The 21,843-nt window shown below is 41.9% G+C and overlaps 1 protein-coding gene across 2 annotated transcripts in view; it reads right to left on the bottom strand.

The window, feature by feature from the left end:
* Window positions 1-21,843, bottom strand: part of St8sia1 (ST8 alpha-N-acetyl-neuraminide alpha-2,8-sialyltransferase 1) — a 144,699-nt gene that overhangs the window by 82,948 nt on the left and 39,908 nt on the right. For both annotated transcript variants that reach the window (XM_087903970.1, XM_048432597.3), the window contains exon 2: window positions 2,684-2,828. In XM_087903970.1, coding sequence (XP_087760096.1) covers window positions 2,684-2,828 — 145 coding nt within the window. The remainder of the gene's footprint in view (window positions 1-2,683; window positions 2,829-21,843) is intronic.

The raw sequence follows: 21,843 nt of genomic DNA, 5'->3' as shown, positions 1-21,843 counted from the left end.
ATGCTTGAAATAACTTGGTCTCCACTGCCACTCTGAATAGACAGGACCCACACTCCTCTCTCCATCATACAGAGAAGAAAGCTGAGTCTCAGGGGAGACAAGTGAGTTATCCAAGGCATTTAGTTGGTAAGAGAGATAGACAAAATTCAAATCCACACCTTCCTTTGATATTAGAAAGTCTCCAGAGCTGAAAATAATGGGATGCAAAAACACATGAACATTGGCACAGAATTAAAGCCTGATTTACTAGCATGTGTATGCATGTGTGTATGTATGCGTGTATGTGCATATGTGTTTGTGTGTATAGTATGCTGTACATGTATGTGCTGCATGCACATGAGTGCATGTGTGTATACTTCTGTGAGCACACATGTGAAAGACAGAGGACCTTGGGAATCATCTTCTACCATTTTATGCCTGCTTGTCTTGAGGTAGGGCCTCTCATTGAAGCAGAAACTCACTGATTTAGCTAGGTTGGCTGCCAATGACTCCTGGGATCCAACTCTCCCCAGCCCCCCTCCGTATAGGAGCACAGGCTCAACAGACAGATCCAGCACTTACACAATACCCCATGCAGGAGTGTAGGGACAGTAGACAGGCCCAGCTCTTACACCACCCCCACGCAGGAGTATAGGCACTGCAGACATGACCAGCTTTTATCCAGACAATGGCCATTTGAACTCATGTCCCCATGCCCAGAGTGCAAACGCTCTTTATCACTGAGTCAGCTACCCAGACAACACTTCCTCATTTCTTTTTGTTTAATGTATATGAGTGTTTGTCGGCATGTATGTATTGTGCTACAAGCATGCCTGGTGCGCCAGGATGTCAGAAGAGGAGTCGGATCCACTGGAACTGGAGTCACGGATGTTGTGAGCTGCCACGCAAGCATAAGCCCAGGTCCTCTCCAAGAGCAACAAGAGCTCCCCATCTCGGCAGCCCCCATTTCCTACTTTAAACGGCACAGCAGACCTTCCCAAACCATTCACCTACCACACCGAAGGGTGAGCCAATAAATACAGGATGTTTCTTTTTTGTTGTTGATCTATTAATTTTTGGTTAGCATAACAAAGTCATAGGCTTCACTGTGACACTTTCATACATTTAGTTCATTATACTTTGTTCTGACTTGTACCCCAGCCTGCTCCATCTTCCCTCCTTCCCCCTCTCTGGTCCTCTCCATCTCTCAAACATGTCTTCCTTCTGTGTTCATGTCACATGTATCCCATCATCCTCTGCTTTTCCCTTTCCCTCTTCCTCTAGTCCTTCCTCCCTCTCATGCTCTCACTTCTACTTACATGTCCTACACACACACACACAAATACACACACATATGTACACAAACACCCATGTGCACATACAAACACACACCCACATGCACATATACACATATGTACAAATACAAAAATACCACAAGCACACATATGTACACACATATGTATACACAAACACGCACAAATATGTGTACACACAAATACATACACCTACATACACACATATGTACACATGCATACATACACACACATGCATGCATGTTTTGATTCTGCATGAGAGAAAACATGTGATATCCACTTTCTGAGTTTGTTTTATTTCAATTAACATAATGGTTTCCAGTTCTGTCCACTTTCTTATAAATGTCCTGATTCCGTTTTTCTTTAAAACTACATATTTTTTCTTTGTGTCTATGTACCACATCCTCTTTATCTGTTCCTCTGCTAGGGGACATCTAGGTTGGCTCTGCGTCATGGTCAGCATGGGCAGAGGTGCAGGTGTCCCTGTGGAAAGCTGACTTAGGACCCTCAGGTATATTCCCAGCAATGCAGGCTCGCCTTGTAGAGCCTGTGTCTCTGGATTCCATGTGACAAATTGATAAGACTGTCTTCTCTGCGAATGAGCTTGTGATCTATTCATCACAGAACTACTCAGAAACCTAGTCCTGCTGTCTAAGGCTGAACATGAGTCCTCCACATGCAGTCATCTGGCCAAACTGAAGTCACCCAGAAGACTTGAGAAGACTAAAATTAATTTCTCAAATTCTCCCTAATGGCTGTTTCACCAAAGACCTCCCCCCACCAACACCAAGGGTTCTTTAAAATAAAAAACTGTCTTTGTCAAACTAGTTAGTAAAAATCATCTCACTGTAATGTTCAGGAAAGCAAGCAGGGAAACACTAAGTAAACAAAGATTGCTTTAGACCATTTCAAAAGTGCTCAGACTGAATTCTTTCTCTCAGTACCCACCACTCCTCCACTTCAGAGCAAGAATGTAGCCAAAGGGTTAGCACACGAGAGTTCGGAGAAGATGTATGGTCCCCATTGCCCAGTGCAGCATCAATCCTAAGTAAACAGTCTTATCTCAAATCCTCGTGATCCTCCCACAGCCGACCTCAGCACACTAGAGAACCCCAGCACTCCCTGACCACTGTTTGCCACAGCTTCTTGTGTCCAAACTCTAAATGGCAAGGAAAACTGCAGCTCTAGGAAGTCCTTCCTCTTAACGTCTTACTTCCACCCGTGCGTCAAAGCAGAAAACATAAAAAGATGTGAGAAAAAAAAAATGTGCACAATTAAGATGAGAAGAGAGCAGATGAAGAACAGCAGGCCCAGCGGTCAGCAGACCCCGTAAAGCCTTCCTTTAGGGAGAAATGTAAGGAGCTGCACCACACTGCAATGGGTCCACTCACCTGGGGGAAGAGGGAAAAGGTGGAGTTGTCAATGGTGAACGAGTATAGGAACTCCCCATCGTACCACAGGCTCTTCCCCATGGGGGAGTTCATCTTCGTCATGGCAAAGAGATGGGCCGGATCGCAACAGTCTTCCATTTGCTTCCTAGGAGAGAGAAAGAAAAGGGCAGCGGGTTAAGTGAGCAGCCGACTGACTCCTGCATTTGCCATTCCCACAGGAACGTGCAGCCTCAGCCCAGGGTCAAATCACTCCGTAGTGTCTCCACGGTGATCATGCGATGATTAACTCACACTGCCAGGCACTGAACGGCATGACTATAATATTTCACTTACAAAATGTTTCAGAAAAATATGCCAGCTCCCAGGTGTGGCTGAAATATGTCTAGAGGCAGAAATAAGCATGATCCTTGGAGATGCGCTAACTGGTCCAGCCATCCGGATCCTATAAAGACTCTAGAGATCTATAAAGAGCTCGCTCTGGAGGATGACGGGCTACCTAGCGGCAGCAGAAACACACCTGTGGCTTGTTTCCAGCTCTCAGGTAGTCAAGAGTGCAGAGAGTTGCTCTGAGTGCGAAACAGAGTAGGCCAAAGAGGGCACATGCGCCCCCCCCCCCCAAACTGAGGAAAGAAAGAATTACCGGGAACTCTTTAGCAGGCCCTCTGAATGGAAGCAGGCACTAAATGAATGGTGTAGTATCAGAAGATAGTGAGGTAACCTGCCTTCTCGCTGCCAGGGACTGACTTGGTTGAACACTGTGACCTTTGCCTCAATCTCACTTTTCCCCCTCCATGTTTGAAATACTGGCCTCGCTTGGGATTGCCTGGCCCCGACAAACTGCCTCATAGATGACTGCCTTGTTGGCTCTTCAGTACTGGACATGGACAGTTGATCAACCACAGAGCTTTAATGAGTAAAGGAGCCGGCATTTAGGAAGACCAATTGCAGGCATGATGGCATACCTTGATTGTCAACATGATGGCACAGAGAAACACCCAGGAAATTACTGAAGCACATTTTTGGGTATATTCATGAGTTGTTAGAGAAGATTAACTAAAATATAGGTGATCCTATTATAGATGGATTTTTTTCCCCACCTTGACCCACAACCATTCAGTCCCAAATAAACACACAGAGGCTTATATTAATTACAACTGTTTGGCCTATTGCTCAGGCTTATTACTAACTAGCTTTTTCAACTTAAATTAACCCATGATTCTTATCGATGTTTAGTCACTTGGGTTGGTAACTTTTCTCAGTAAGGCATTCTTGTCTTGCTTCCTCTGTGTCTGACTGGTGACTGCATCTCTGCCTTTCCTCTTCCCAGAATTCTCCTAGTCTGGCTGCCCTGGCTATACTTCCTGCCTGGCTACTGGCCAATCAGCATTTTATTAAATCATTATGAATGACTAATCTGTCCAGTATACAAGAACATTATCCCACAGCATCCTATTCCATAAACAAGGAATCTGAGTGGAATGAATTAGTTCTGTCTGGCTTCCATGACGGGAACTGTTCAGCTCCACCATGACTGTTTGCTTTATGGCAGCTTTTTCCATGTTGAAGAGAAGGGGAAGGCTCAAGGGGTAAACAAAGGTCACATGTGTGGGAAAACAAACACTTGGAATATTCCGGAGGGCTCTTTCTCAGCAGTATTAAAAAGGACATTCTTTTTTCTTTCAGAAGAGAATTTCCTACAAATTCCCTGTCATGTGACATTGTGCCATCCTAGTAGAATGTGAACTAAGATACTGGGTATGGCCATTACTGTTTCATGGCCCAGCCTTGCTAATGACATGATGCTCATGGCCAGGGAGGCCGGGGGATTGTAGGCCTGGCAGCCTGTTCAGCCCATGGGCCTCTGAGCTCATTACACTGTGCTAGGTGTCCATCCTGCTCTTGGATCTTGGCTGGGTTCCTCTTCACAGGTTTCAGTGAGAAAAGGACGGGGGGTGGGCAGCTAAGGACAAAAGCCTTTGTTCTGTCGAAGGGTTTTAGTGTCACATTTTGCTGCTACACCAACATTTTATTTCTCATAGACTGTTCCTCCCTTTCCTTTCTCATCTACTTCATCATCGTCGTCACTATCATCATCATCATCATCATCATCATCATCATTGAGACAGGGTCTTGGTATGTCTGCCAGGCCAGTCTCAAACTCAACACCCTCTCAACTACTGGATGCTGGGATCAGGGATGCTCACCACTATACTCAGCTCACCATTGAATTCTTACTAGTGCTTCTCTACCACGCGGTAGTGTGACTGAGAGTGGTTGTGTTGTATCATGAGCTGTCCTTACATTTTGTCCAAAGAGCACCCTCAACAATATTTTAACCAAATGACTTACACGGTTTAAGATAATCTCTTAAAATAGGCAGAAGTCACATGAACATACATCTAAATGCTGGTGAGAATGCACTGATGTTTGGATTCCCTGCTACAGGTCTGGCGATATCTCTCTTTTGTCTTCAGAACAGCTCTAAGAAATCATGAAAGAATTACTGTTATTCTCATTATGCTTAATTTACATCTATAGAAATGAGGCTTCAAGACTTGCCTAAGGTACAGGAGGAAACACACATTCAGATCTGTGAGTCTAAGTTTGGGCCGTTTCCTCTCTGTCTGCTGAGTTCTCAGAACCATGTTGGCCCACTTCTCTTTTCTCTATTGAAGGATCTTTAGCACAAACGGGCTCAGTGCCTGCCATGTAGCACAGGCCCTCAGGACAGAATATCCATCCAGATCCCATTATACCACGGAGCTGGGCAGCTTTGAGACACTTTTCCCACAGTTTGTCTCAGATCACATACACAGTACCATGGTGGTGCATGACTTCACCCTCAAGCCTTTCCACCTCTCATGAGGTCCTTCCTTCCAGACTGAGGTTCTCCCCTCTAAACTCCACTAATTCATGATTCAATCTAAAGTGCCATGAAGAACACGGAAGAAAAACTTGGCATGGTTGAACGAAAGCACCGTCTTCCGGCTGGGGCCTGACAGCTAACAAATCACGTTCATATTTGTTTCCTCTCTGAATCATAAAAAGAAAAAAAAACACAGAGGAAAAAGATCCAGGCAGTCACATTTTCCTGAATGCACAGACAATGAAAGTGGTGTGTGAGCCAGGAGTTACACAGGTTTGTCAGACGGATGAATGATTTCTCTGGTATTAATAGCATGTGTGCTGGGAGCCATGGAGCAATTTTGCCTCTCTTCCTCCGTCATCACTGGACTGGGGCAATTATTCCTTTACTGAGAGAAAGCAGAATTAGACAGAAAGTAGGTATTCCTTGTGGACAAGTATTTCCAGAAATCCTACATGTCCAGCAAACTCAGACTGGTCCTTCTGCTCCCTGCAGTGCAGAGTTTTCTACATGCCTTTCCAATGTTCTTCTCTCCCCACAATTCTTCCACATCCTCCTGTTGTGCTGCCCTGTGGAGGTGTTAGGGGACCACAGTGAGAAGAGGTCCATGCCCATTCTTCAGGCCTGAGGGGCCTAAACTAGCTCACCAGCTACGGAGGCCACAGCATCAAAAGCAGCAGTTGAACCAGGTGTAATCTGCAAATCCAGCACTTGGGGGACTGAGGCAGGAGAATAGAAATTTTAAGGTCAGCCTGAACTACATAAAAATAAAACACAAATCACTAATATTAGGGGTATCAGCAGTAATACTCATAACAGTTTTTTTTTCATTCTTAGGCAACATTGTGATAAGCCCTTGGGATGTAAAAATAGATTTAAAAAATGATAAAGCCAGACCTGCCTTCAGAAAACATAAGAAGAGGGCAAGCCAGCTTAAGGCAACAAGCATAAAAATAGACTAATGGAACCATGTCAAATTTCAGAGCTCTGCACAACAAAGGAACAAGCAAGAAAATGGAAAAGCAACTTAGAGAGAGAGAGAGAGAGAGAGAGAGAGAGAGAGAGAGAGAGAGAGAGAGAGCATGAGCCAAGCACAAGCCCGGTACGCTTTATAAGGAATTCACCCAGCTCAATATCAGTAAAGCCAACAATCTCAGAGGCAGGACCCGGCAGAGACTTGTCCCGAAAAGATACAAAGATGGAGAAGAAGCCCAGGAGGGCTCCAGGGTAAAGGGGCTTGCTGTGCGAGCTTTGTAACAGGAGTTTGAAATTTGGAACCCAAGCTTTGTGACGTGGGTCTGATACCTGGAACCCAGGTTTTGTTGATTTGTCTGTCCTGTTTTTTGAAGCTGAATGTGACAGCAAACATTTGTGATCTTGATCTCTCCACTGTGAAATGAGATGCAGAGACAGGATCAAATGGAAGTTCACGAGCCAGCTATCCTGACATATGCTGGGCAGCCACAAAAATGAGAGAGATCTGAAGGAGAAAACTAACAAAGCTCTACTTTGGCCTGACCCTCTGACCCTCAGACTCATTACAGTTCTCTCTCTCTCTCTCTCTCTCTCTCTCTCTCTCTCTCTCTCTCTCATTCTCTCTCACTCTCACTCACTCTCTCACTCCACCTCACTCTCTGGTTCTCAATATCTCACACACATAGTAAATGTTTTCAAAATTCAAAACAACAGTCACAAGGTACATAGCTCCTTCCATCACCAGGGAAACACATGGTAAAGCACCAAGAGTCCTAACCCACACCTGTGAGGATGGTCGTCTCCAAAGAGCAAACAACAAGAAACATCAGAGGTGGCGTGGAGAAAAGGAACCCTGGCGCACTGCTGATAGGAACATAGCTTGGCATGGACGTTGTGGGAGAGAGAAAGGAGATTCATAAAGAAACCAAAAAATGAAACTCGCACATGACTCAACTGTGCTCTTCCTGGGTGTGCACCCGAAAGAGACAAAGCTGCCACCTCGTAAAGAGAGTCTGGTTCGCTGCAGCATGAATCACAATAGCTAACGGATGGAAGTGATGTAGATGCCATCAACAGATGGATGGACGAAGGAAGTGGAATGAGATTCTGCCTTAACAAGGGGACTGTGCCATTTGTCGCTTGCACGGACCTGGAGGATATTAGGTTAAGTGAAATAAAGCAGGCACAGAGGCACAAGTAGTGCATGATGTCATCTGTATGTGGAGGGGGAGGAACTGGAAAACAGTGGGGATGCGTAGCTCAAGGGTCAGAGAGCAGCAAAGGAAACAGTCCACAAATGAGGAATGGGATGTTCAAGACCAGCAGACTAAGCAGTCGGGAGGACTAGAATGAACAAAACTGCAATATCTGGGGGGTTTTGTCAGGTAGATTTTAGCTGCTCTTAACACAAATAAAAGTAATTATCAGATGACAAACTATTAATCTGTTTCCCTGCAGTAAACATTTTATCCTCTGTATATATCCCATAAACCTCAAACACAAAATAAATTTATTTTTTAAAATGGAGAAAGCCAACCAACGGGTAAGTTCCTTCATGTGTCTGGAGGGAGATATAGCCAGAGTCTCAGGGGACATCTGTGGTTGCTTAGAAAGAATAGAGCATTGAGCTACATCCAGGGTTCCAGGGAGCGTTTCCTACCCTGACCTCTGGCCTGAGAGCACTGGCAGGATGAAGGAACAGCCAACACATTTTAGGCAAAAATGCTGCTACAGCTATATAAGGCAGGATTCTATTTGCCAGAATACACCATACCGGTAGGTGCTGAGACTATTGAGAACTGTTGAGTTGAATCATGTACTCCATCTCTGTCCAACCTTTAGCAGCTATGGAGGGGAGACACAGATGCACCAGCTTTTGCAATTTTTGATAAGCTAGTTTCCCTCCCCTTCCCTCGTGCTTCCTACGGATGATGAATAATACCTGTTTTCCTTCGTAAGGAAGTCAGTAAAAAAATCACATAAAGCAAAAGGAGGGCTGGGGCAGGGTGTGTCTCATCCACTGACATGCCTGCTGACTAACACAAGGACCTGGACCCAACCCACAGAAGCGTCAGAAAACCCAGGCATGGTGGTACACACCTGTAGTCCAGGGCTAGGAAGAAAGAGAGGTGGATCCCTGGGGTCACTGGCTAGCCAGCCTAGCCTATCAGTGAGGTCTGGGCCAATGAGAGATCTGATACCTGAAGACAAGGCCGGGTACGAGGAATGATACCTGAAGTTGTCCTATGACCTCTGTACGTACGCACATAAACACACATAGAACAAGAAGAAGAAGGAGGAGGAAGAGGAGAAGGAGAAACCAGTTTATAAAAGTTTCAGCTACAGTTTGTCATTACTAGAATCCCAGCCTCTGAAATGGTACCCTCGAGATTCCACAGTGAGACCGTGAGCGTGAAAACACACAAAGCCCAGGAGGCACTGACCAAGAGGCCTCCTCATGGGAGCTGAGGCATGGAGGGCACTTAAGCCATGAGACCATCATCTCTGACAAAGCACTTCAACTGTGGTCATGACCCCCTCCCCCATGGACTCCTGTGTAGCATGACGGCTGGCTTGTTGGGGTTTCTGTACCGCCCGGTACTCCACAACCGGCAACTCCCAAGGAAAAATCACACACAGGACTCCATAAGGTTATAAACTGATTGGCCCATTAGGTCAGGCTTCTTGTTAACTCTTATAACTTATATTAACCCATTATTCTCATCTATGTTAGCCATAATGGCTCCGTACCTTTCTCAGCTGGGCAAGTTACATGCTGCCTCTTCAGTGGTCTGAGCAGGAGTACTGAGGGAACTCTGCTTCCAGAATACTCCCAGTCTCTTTGCTCCACCCCTACTTCCTGTCTGGCTTTCCCGCCTATACTGCCTGCCTGGCCAATCAGCGTTTTATTAAAATGATTGACAGAATACAGACAATTCTCCCGTATCACTCCTGTAACTGAATGTGGAGCTGTGAAAAGGTTAACTGCAGTCAAAGGTTTGCAGACCATGCAGTTGCTGGTGAACTCAAGGTCAAATGCAGAATGCATCCAAAATATTTCGGGCAGCTGTCACTTGTGTTACAGATGACCTATGATTGACAGCAATTGTCAACATGGCATGCCCTAGAATCATCTAAGAGACAGGCCTCTGAGGGACTCTCCAGATGAGGCTAGCCCCTAGGAATGCCTGTGAAGAAGATCCTGGTGAGGTTGAGGTGGTAAGACTCTCCCTCGGAGGGAACAGCACTGTTCTCTGGGCATGTGCCTCACAGGTCTATGAAGGAGCGAAGGATCTGAGCAGTTGCAATCATCACTCTCTGCTCTCGGCCTGTGGAGATGAGGTGGCCAGTTCCCTCAGCTCCTGCCACCAGGACCTTCCCTGCAGGATAGATGCTGTGCCATCAAAGCGTGATCTTCTCCTTGAGAACTTACCACAGCGACCGCAGAGTTAATGAGACGTGCAGTTCCACCGCAGCCTGTGTTCTGGGTGCACAGCACACTCGTTTTTCACTAAATGTGCCAGATGACAATGGGCGCAGCCTAAAAAGCCCCAGCACAGACAACAGCGTGCTAGGAACTACAGTGATGTCGCAGTCCATGGAAGTGAGCTGATCTCATCCAAGCTACACAGCTCCAAGAAGACTCATTATCTCCTTACCACCACATTCGTCTCATTAGTATGCAAGTTTGCTCTAAATTTAATGAGTGGTAAATTATACATATGCCAAAGAATTAATTTGAAACCAGTTTTTTATAACATATCTTTATGATATGTTATTAGCAATTCTACTTATTTATTACTTGTTATTAGTAAATGTTTAATTTGTATATCTCTTTTATATACTGATATGAAAGTTTCTCAGGTTAAAAAAAGGTTGTCTGTGGGTAGAATTTAAGAAGGATGGTCAATCCCTTGCCGCACTGGTGACCACCAGAATCACAGACCATACACCTGGAGGAATAGTGACCACTGGTGCCACAGGCTCCACCCACCTGCAATGATTGGAGGAAGAAATGGGTAGGTGGCAGTGTAAGAATACATTCCACAGCATAAAGAGCAATATGACAACATCAGAAATTAGTGATTCTACACCAGCAAGACCTGAACATCCCAACACAGACGATGCAGAAGAAAAGGACCTTAAAAGTAACTTTATAAAGATGATGGAGGCCTTTAAAGAGGAAATAAATGATTCCCTTAAGGAAATGGAGAAAAATACAAACAGAATGCTAGAAGAAATACATAAATTCCTTAAAGAAAACCTAGAAAACCAAGAAAAAACAATCAAACAAGTAAATCAAGCAAGTTCAAGACTTGAAAATTGAAATAGAGGCAATAAAGAAAACACAAACTGATGGAATTCTGGAAATAGAAAAACAGAATGGGGGTAAATGAACAGGAATTACAGATGCAAGTATAACCAACAGAATGAAAGAAATGGAAGAAAGAATCTCAGGCATTGAAGACACGATAAAGGAAATAGATTCATCAGTCAAAGAAAATGTTAAATCTAACAAATTGTTAACACAGAACATCCAGGAAATCTGGGACACAATGAAAAGACCAAACCTAAGAATAATAGGGATAGAAGAAGGAAAAGAAGTCCAGCTCAAAGGCACAGAGAATATAGTCAACAAAAGCATAGAAGAAAACGTTCCCAACCTAAAAAAAGAACATGCCTAAGAAGATATAAGAAGCTTACAGAACAACAAATAGACTGGATCAAATAAAAAAGTTATCTCACCATATACTAATCAAAACACTAAACATACAGAATAAAAAAGAATGGAAAATGGCGAAGTAAAATATAAAGACAGACCTACCAGAATTACATTCAACTTCTCAGAGGGTCCTGAACAGATGATCTGCAGACACTAAGAGACCATGGATGCCAGCCCAGACTACTATACCAAGTAAAGCTCTCAATCACCATAGATGGAAAAACAAGATATTCTACGACAAAAACAGATTTAAACAATACTTATCTACACATCCAGCACTACAGAAAATACTAGAATGAAAACTCCAACCCAAAGAAGATACCTGCACCCACAGAAACACAGGCAATAGATAATCTCACACAGTAAATCCCAAAAAAAGGGAAACACACAGACATTACCACCACTGATAACAAACCAAAAATAACAGGAATTAACAATCACTGGTCATTAGTATCTCTTAATATAAATGGACTCAATTCACCTCTAAAAAGACACAGGTTAACAGAATGGGTATGAAAACTGGACCCATCCTTCTGCTTCATGCAAGAAACATACCTCAACTTCAAAGAGAAACATTACCTAAGAGCAAAGGGTTGGGAAAAGAGTTTCCAACCAAATGTACCTAAGAAACAAGCTGGTATAGGTATCACTGGGTTAAGGAAGAAATAAAGAAATTAAAGACTTCCTAGAATTCAACAAAAATAAAAGCACAGCATACCCAAACTATGGGACACTACGAAAACAGTGCTAAGAGGAAAGCTCACAACACTAAGTGCCTACATAAAGAACATAGAGAAAGCTCACACTAGCAACTTAACATCACACCTGAGTGACAGAATTCTATCTTGTTCTCAGCATTTGACTAAAATCTACTGTTACGCTCAGATTTAGACATAGCTTTTATAAATCTGAATAACCAAGTAAATTCACATTTCTATCAATGTCATTTCTGGCATTCCTAAACACTCATGTGTCAAAAAACTACGTGATCACAAACCACCACTATCTTATCCGAACAGGGCATCTGTGACGCAGCCCAGGCAGAGAGCATCACACTTTGTCTTGACAAGTTAAGGGTTAGATGTCAAATTTGTTTCCAAAAGTTCCATGAAAACTAAGACTTCCAAGAGTACTATCTGTAAGAAATTGTTTCTGATCCAGTCATGATAGAAAATCCCTGATTCTATTTATTATTATTTCTTTTATTTCCTACTTTATTCTACAGTGCTTAAGCTGTCTATGGTTGTTGACTTAATATATAGTCTCAATAACTGCCTATTCTCATCGCTGGGATCAAATACCTCATGAGAGTCTGAGGATGGAAGATTGGTTTGAGCTTACAGTTTAAGGAATACAGTCCAGCACAGCTGGGGAAGCATGGCAAATGAGACTGTGACGCATCTTCTCTCATTTCCATGATGAGAAATGGCAGACAGGAAGTGAGGTAAGGCTATAAATTCTCAAGATCCAGCCTGGTGAAATACTTCCCCCAAAAAACCACCTCTTGGAGTTTCCACAACCTCCCAGATGTGTGACCAGTTGAAAGATCAATTGTTCAAAGATATGAGCCTACAGGGGACATTCCACATCCCAGTCACAACAGGCCCCAGAACCCAAAGCACAAAACTCCAGGAAGAGAGAGGTTTTTTTTTATTATTCATATCCAAATGCTCTGCTCCTGGAAAGCTGGCTTAGCCATTGAAAGGATGGCTAAATATGGATTGGGTGAATGGATAACAACTTAGAGGTAAAGAAAGAGATAGGGAGAGAGAGGAGAGAGAGAGAGAGAGAGAGAGAGAGAGAGAGAGAGAGAGAGAGAGAGAGAGAATGTTAGGCAGACCTCTATGTAAATTTTGTTCTCACCAATCAAAATACAAATTTGAAAAGTCCATTCCTTACCATTTTCACCTATAAAAACTAAACACTAAAACAGATAAAAAATACTATACTACTAACATTGTCAGCAATAGAAGATGCAATATTTTGAGACCTTGAGACGTGCTGAACACCAAATTCAAAGAACAAGTTCCTTTCACTGTCTGCTAAGCTGTGGTGAAATGAGCACAGGCTGCCCTTGGGAGCACGGGCACGCAGTCAGAGTTACAGGAACAAACCACTGGCTGATAAATTATTTTTCCTCCACAATAAATGTCAAACTTTCAAATTTTACTTTTAAACCATTTGATAAAGTTTCAAACATAATCCCATCTTCCTAAAGTTATTTCTTGACTGATATATCTAACTTTGATCAATTATTGATTTTAATGTGTAGCTTTCGGCCAAAGTGTATATCTCAAGGGCATTTCTTCCAGATGGCCAGATGGCTAAGTCAGCAGATTTTACTATCAACTACCCTGAAATAAGTTCCTGAAATTCATTTTCAGCTATTTTATGTTGACTCCTTTGGTAATGTCACAGAGGTGAAGGCATCTGAGGTTCCAACAGTAGAGGTTGGCTCTGAGATTGTGCCCTTAGGTAGAGAATGCTCAGAATATAACATAATCTCACTAAGTATTCACCCATTGTCTTTGATTGCACAGACACTGTTTTTCCACCCTGATAGCCTTACACAATCTAAATTCAAAATAGTTTTTTATGCAAACATTCCTAAACATATACCTATCTTTTAAAGGTTATTTTTATTTTTAATCATGTGTATGTGTGCATGAGTGATGGCAACCATTAAGACCAGATAGGTGTCAGATCTCCTTGATCTAGATCATGGGTGGTTGTGAGCCACCTAACATGGGTTCTGGGAACTTAACTCAGGTCCTCTGCAAGAGTAGCATGTGTTCCCAACCACAGAGCCATCTTTCCAACCCCAACATATCTCTATCTAAATGAATGAAGAGGGTTCACCCTATTTTATGCAGAAGCTAAAATGCTGACATTCAGTGAGAAGACTTTGCCTTATGTGGAGTCTGGTGTTCAACAGTGAAAGTAGAGAAGTTTCTTAGTCCTCTGAATAATAGAATTCATAGCGATTATGGGAGGTAGTTCTGGGGCTAACATGAAGTTGCATTTCCCCTTGATTGAATGAGATCTTTGTCTTACATCAATTTCAAAGCATGTTTAAAAATGGGAGTCATGGCTGGGGTACAACTCAGTAGTAAAACTCCTGCTGAGCATTGTGAAGCCTTGGCTTGGTCCAAAGTACCCCAAACACTAATGATAACTACCAGACCTAAAAATAAACTAAAAAAAGATGGAGCCACTGTTGAGTATGGGCCTTGTAAAAATTTGAATGTGAAATGCCCCACATGGGCTCATATGTTAAAACCTGGTTCCCCCAGCCAATTTGAGAAAGTTGTATTTGAGAAAGTTCTGGAAACTTTAGAAGGAAGCACCTAGTTGGAGGAGATACGTTAGTGGATGTGTGTTGGGTCCTGGGGTATGTGCTGTCTTCCTGTTTTACTCTCTGCTTCTTGCCCAGTATGGGATAAAGAATGATCCCACCATCAGAATGTCTACTCAGTGTACCTGGTACCAAGTGATCACAAGTTGACTCCACTGAAAGCATGAACCAAAGTAAATCATCCTTTTGGTTGTTTATATCAAGCCATACAAACTAAAAGAAATTAGTACCAACAGAGATACATAATCTACTATGTTGTGGAATAATCATTTAATATAATGTAAAGATGTGTCTTTGCCAAGGTGCCTTCTGGTTGGTTTAATAGACTTGAATGGTCAATAGCTAGACAGGAAGAGATTAGGTGGGACTTCTGGGCAGAGAGAGGAGAGGAGATGACTCTAGGAGCGGGGGAGACACCAAAAAACATGGAGAAGAAATAGGAGGTGCAAGATGGATGAGAGTTAATGCCATATGATAAAATATAGATTCATATAAATGAGTTAATTTAAGTTATAAGGCCTAATGGGACAACCCTGAGCTATAGGCTGAGCTTTCATAATTAATAAATTTCCATGTCATTATTTGGGAGCTGGCAGTATAGAAGAAACTTTGTTACATGTGGTGTCCAACATGGGGTCTTAAATATCCAAAGATGGGTTGTGAAAAAGTTAAGAAAATTTCTGGAAAAGGAGAAGATTTAGTTTCCTAGTTATGCAGTCTCTCAGGTGGGCTAGTGTTCAGAAGCATACAGAAACATGGCTACTGGCTGCTGCCTGTCAGTTGGAGCCTACCAACCAGCATACCAGTGCCATGCACTAAGCTGACCCACATGGGTGCTGACATGGCAGTTTAAGATTTGTTTCACATGGTCAGAGAACATTGTAGTTGCTCAGTGAAGACAGATATATACAGTCATAGAAAAATAGTTTAAAAATAATAAAATAAAGTCTCTAGAGAGATATAAAATGGTATAAAAAGGATAAGTCACATAAAAATGAAAAATACACACAGTGTCTGGACTCTATAAGACTTTAAAGTTTTTGATCACTAATGAATGAACAACAACTGTTGAGAGACATGGGATTGTAAGAGGGACTGCTGAATTAAACCAACCTAGACACTTTAAGAATGCCTTAACTTTAAAATGGAAGTAGAAAATATATAGGTTTGGGGAAGAAGCTATGCTTTTGTTTCCACAGAAAACAAAAGACGATAGATTTATTCAATGTTTATAGAGATCAGGTTTGATCAAGAATGACCCCCTGAAAATCCTGGCTACAGGAATAAAGAAATAAACCTAAAAAATGATAAATTTTGCCTGTTCAAACATAAAAAAATCATCTTTGGATGACTTGTATACAGCACATAGTACTTACTTGTGTTAATACAGATATGTATGTTACTTTCAAAAGTTTAAAAGAGCAAGGGGACCAGACACCAATGAAAATGAGTGGCCCAGCTGATCCAGCCTCTCATAGTGCCTCTACTACAGCTCCCTCAGAGCTCTGCATCCAGATCAGCTTCAAGGCTGCTGGCTGAGATGGTCCAGCCTCAGACTACTCTAGCCAGGACTGCAGATAAGTCTTGTACTTTCCCTGTGCACAGAGACTGGACTATATTCCCAAGAAGTAGGGTGTGTGGGTTTTTCTCATTTGGTGAGCAATGGATATTTGCCATCATTTAGGGGGTTTGGTTATAAATTGTTAGTGGCAATGGTCAGGGAGAAAGCTAAACAAAGGTGATAAGATTCGGGTGTCTCTTTCTAAAGGGAAAGGGGGATACAGTATAGAAAGGGATAAGAGTGGATTGTTGAATCTAGTTTTAAACAATCACTAGTCTCAATATTTTATATTAGCATGGATTTTTGTATATTATACAAATGTAAGGGTATTTACGTTATACCGTATATAGTTTCTACTCTTGTTTTAAGGTATTGTGCCTGTATCAGGCTTTCTTTTAGGCCACCAACCAGATCCCAGATCATGACACAAAGACTTAATAATTATCAATGTTCAGCTTTAGCTTAGCTCTAATTTTATTTATTTCTCTTTATGTTTGCCTTGGGACTTTTTTTTTAACTTTTCTTTCTTTATATCTTGCTTTCTTGCTGTATCTATGTCTTATTGATTGACAGTTCTCAGAATTCCAGCCCTGGGCATGTCCCCTTCTTTCTTCTCATTCTCTTTTTTTTCTCTTTTTGAGGCTAGATTTTTTTTTCCTCCTGTTTATTCTATGTGTCTGCAAGCCCCATCTATCCTTTCGCTGCCTAGCTATTGGCCATTCACCTCTTTATTAAACCAGTCATGTGCCTTAGGCAGGCAAGATGAAACAACAACCTATCTTTGTATAATTAAACAAATAGAGCATAAAAAGTAACACATCTTTACTTAATTAAACAAACACAGCATAAACAAACACTTTTACACAGTTAAAGTAATATTCCACCACAGTACCGATGCAGCTCATTTAGAAATGTAATATAAAGTTTTAGTCCTTGAAAGCTATTTAGAACAATAAAGACAGGCTAGCAGTTAGTCATGTACAACAATCAAACTTATGGTCATGTTAGGTATGTTTTCAATGTCTTACAGAGATGTATTTTAGATAGAAAGGTAATTTTCAACACTTCAATGACCTACAGAATATGGTATTTAACATGTTTTATAAACGTGAGGCTTTTCACAATGGCGAGACTCATCTACTTCAAGCAGCAGCAGCAATTTTCTTCAAAAATGGATAATGAACGTCGAAGAACCTCCATATGAAGTTTGTTTTCTTTAGGACAAAAGTGATCCCTTTGGGCAAAAACTGTCCTTGCCTCAACTACTGACAGTATTCTGTCCAAATTGGACAAACAGGACACAAAAGAAGACAACTGTCAAACTTGACAAGACAAGGTAGGACAGTCCTCCAAAATTTCTGTTTCTGTGATTTCTATAGTTTTGGAAGTTGTTTACTCTATACTTCCTGTTTACTCAGATATTATATCCTTCTTGGATCTCTGACAGAGGTGAAAATGATATAGTAATAGCTACAGTTTTCCTTGTTACCAAATTCAGAAAAGAAACTCACAAAAGAGATATAATGTGAATACAGCTGAGGAGACATAAAAGCTTAAATTGTTTATCTAGGAATTTTTTTTAGGTCTAACAAGATAGTTTGGGGTTGATAATACAAGTTTTTATAAAAAAATGGTCTGATATAAAACTTTGGACTCATCAAGATAAAATAGATAATAGAATAATTTCTTCAAATTTTCCACATATGAATGGACTGGATATTATAAATATAATTCTTACATGATAATTGTTCTTATTGCACTATATTAGAATTAAAACCCTTTCATTTTTATTTAGACACAAAGGAAGAAATACCAAATAATCTTTTTGCACACTGTGAAGATATGTTTTTTTCACTGTGAAAGAGCCTTCTGATTAGTTTAATAAATAATTGAATGGACAATTGGTATGGGAGAATTGTCTGTATTCTGTCAATCATATTTTAATAAAACACTGATTGACCAGGCAGGCAGTATAGGCGGGAAAGCCAGACAGGAAGAGGGGTGGAGCAAAGAGACTGGGAGTATTCTGGGAAGCAGGAAGCTCCCTCCACAGTTCTGCCCAGACCACTGGAGAGGAAAGATGTAAGCTGCCCCGCTGGAAAAGGTACTGAACCATGTGCTAACATAGATAAGGATAATGGGGTAACATAAGTTATAAGAGCTAATAAGTAGCCTGACCTAATGGGCCAATCAGCTTTATAACTTATAGAGATCTCTGTGTGATTGATTTTCTCTGGGACTTGCCGGCTGTGGGGTATCGGGTGGGAACAGGTACCCCAACAAGCCGGCCCTCATGTTACAGACAATAACTAGACAAGAAGAGGTTAGGTGGGACTTTCAGGCAGAGAGAGAGGGAGAGAAGATGAATCTAGGTGGAGGAGAGATACCAGAGGAGATGGAGAAAAAGCAGAAGGTGCAAGATAGAAGAGAGAGAAACATCTATATGGCAAAATGTTGATTAATATAAGTGGATTAATTTAAGTTATAAGAGCTAGTGGGACAAGCCTAAGCTATAGATAGGTCAAGTTTTCATAATCAATAATAAATGTTCATGTTGTTTATTGTGAGCTGGCAGCCTAAATAAAAATCCATCTACACTACTGGACACAGACTGAGAGCTGACAGAAACTGTGCTGAAGAATGGACGTTTCCATTCTGGTTCCTTCCTTGTGCTCACTGATCTACACAGCTAGGAAGATTGTAATATCAGGCTCTGAAAATGAATGACCACAGCTGGACCATGCAGCAGACTGGAAGCGTTGAGGAAAGTAACACATCTCGACAAAGCCCACAGTACTGTTTCCACCATGGCTTCCATCTTTGACTTAAACATATTTGTAAGTTTTATATATTAGAGTAAAATTTGGTTCTCTCCTTCCACCACGTTGGTTGTATTGAACAAACTCGAGTGTGAAGTTTGGCTACAGGGACCTTTACCTGTTCATCTCCCCCTCTTCATCTAAGAAATGTAAAATACATTCTCAAGCCTGGAGAGATTGCTTATCAGTTACGTTTCTCTTCTGGCCTCCATGTACACTGCACAAGCGTGGTGCACAGACATGCATGCAGCCAAAACAGTCATACATATACAATAGAAATAAGTCTAAAAAAATCAACGCAAATACATAAAAAATAAATCACATATTTAAGGTGGGTAGAAATCTGAATTCTCCTTAATAGTTCATGAAAAGCTTTTTGACTGTGTGTTAAAGGAATGGTTTTGTTACACTATTGCCTATAACAATGTTTTCCACAAATATAACAAGGAGCATCCTAGGGATTAATCTTTAGATAATTTGCCAGAACCGCAGACAAAGAGCAGCAGCAGTTCTTATCCTTGACTGGGGACAGCATGTGGCCTCCCAGTCAGCATCATTCGCTTCTTCCCAGTCAAGATGACTGCACAATACAGAAAGAATGAGTTTTCGCATGTTGTTTGTATTCCTCAACAATGGGCGGGCAGAGAAAATGGGAGAAGTGCTTTGAACCTGAAGATGATCTAATTTTCCTACCTTGTAAATTTTCTCGTAAACATACGCGGCTTTCAGAGCTACCCACTTGCTGTCTTAGCAGCTGTAAGTGGGCGAGCTGTTTTGCAGATCACACACACTTATTCACCCATCAGATACTCACTTAGCATCTTCTATGTGCTCGGACAAGATAGCCCATGGGTTATCAACACACCCATGTCTTTTCAGTTCTAAGGGAAGGAACCACTCAAAACGAGATAAACAATTGCTTTGGACTAGGATGAGAGGGCCTGGTCTTCGACTGGAGCTCTTCAGTTTGTTCTCACTAGGTGAGTGACCTTCAAGTGAAGATCAGAAAGAAGCAAATAAGCACATATCCATGAGAACAAGAGGGACAAAACTCCTATTTCTCTTGTCCTAGCATCCTGACCCAACTGGCATCAGATAGACTAACAGAATAAAATCATCCGAGTTTACTCGAGAGTTTTATTTGCTACAGAAGCCCTCCTGAGAAAATGAAGAGAAGGGTAGTAAACCTGTGGCCTTTTTGGTGATGTCAGACAAAGAGAGGCATTGTAGGGAATAACTAAATTAGGCAGAAGTGAAAAGAGCCTGAGAATTCTTAATGGGGCAGTGTAGAGTGACCCTCCTCAAAGCAGGTGCCCTTTGCCTGGCATGAGAAGCTCATCCCACACATAGGAGGCTGCATCTCAGTCAGATGATGGGGGGAGGGTCTCCCTCTGCCCCTTCTGCTTCTCACGTGCCTATCCTTAAGAGGGCTCTTGAGTAAGTATACGAACATAAAGAACCTCCACATTGCCTATGCTTCTCCAGCCCTTAGACAGCTTTGCTCTGGTTTTCATCACACGCCTGACTTTATGTATTACTATAAAAACCTGGGCAAACCTATGATATCTCTCTAAAATACGCCTTAATTTGTGTACTCCGATTATCTCCAGTTTACAATCAATGATGTCATTCCAGGATTTTCATGGGTGAACAATAAGTTCTATTTGCTGTATAAGGTGCATTTCTTTGATCCACTGCTCTGCCTTGGACACCTAGGTTGTTTCTCTAATTCACCTGCTAAGAATAGTGTTGTGTAAAGCACTGAGAAGCAAATAACCCTGTGATGGGCTGAACTGACATTCTTTGGGTGAATATACATGATATACATGAGTGGTGGATTCAATGTTAGACCTGTTTCTAGTCTAAGGTGAGTTTTGTTGTTGCTGCTGTTAATTAAAAACAAATCGAGACAGCATTTCATCAGGTAACTCTGGCTGACCTGGAATTCACTGTGTAGACTAGGCTGGCCTCAAACTCACTGAGATTTCCCTGCTTCTGCCTCCAGAGTGCTGGGATGGAAGATGTGTGCTGCTTCTTCTGGCTGTGTCTTTAGTTTGTGGGATACTTCCACGGTAATTTCCATCATGGCAAATTGAAGCTCCTACCAGAAGTTTCCTGGGGTCCCCATTTTCTCTAAACTGTGCTCACCTTTTGTTATTGTTTTCTTAATGACTGCCATTCTGACTGGATCGAGTGGGAATCTCACTGTGGTCTTAGTTTTTTGGCACCTAGTGATGTTGAACATATTTTTGTGTACCTATTGGTCATTCCTGTTTCATCTTCAATGCCTTTTGTAAGTCTTACAGCTCTGTAGCGAAAGGTATCCTGGCAGTAGAGAGCCAAGGAGTACCACTAAGTCACACCCCACAATAAACCTCACACAAGAGATTTATTGGGGAAAACATTTATTGGGATGGTAGCTGCCTCTTCTTAGGAGAGAAACTGCAAAGACTGGAGTGAGAGGAAAGGTTTCGTGAGGGTGCAGTTTTCCAGGTAGAGATCTCCAGGGTGGGGATTTGTGAGATTTCAAGTTCTGAGCTCGGGAAGAGCTCAGGGATTGGGGGAATTTCAAGCTCAGGGATGGAGCTTGGGCTTTTCACCCCCAGCTTCCACAGTTCAGCGGTCTTAGTGCAGTGCTATCCTGCGCCATCCAAATGCATTCCAGGCAGAGCCAGAAGCAAGGAAAGAGGCCTTAAGAAATGTGCCTAGTACATTCAGAGAATATTATAATAACAAAATGTTGTTTGTGCTTCATTCAGATTCAATCCTTTTTTCCTGAATATTTTCTTTCATGATTGGTTGGGTCTAATAGGTGAAGAATCTGTGGTTATGGAAGAAAACTGTATTAAATATAATGACTG

The sequence above is a fragment of the Myodes glareolus genome, chromosome 3, assembly GCF_982192425.1.
Source record: "Myodes glareolus chromosome 3, mMyoGla1.1, whole genome shotgun sequence".
Lineage (NCBI taxonomy): Eukaryota > Metazoa > Chordata > Mammalia > Rodentia > Cricetidae > Myodes > Myodes glareolus.
The sequence above is the reverse complement of the archived record's forward strand: the minus strand, read 5'-3'. Positions and strand labels throughout refer to the sequence as shown.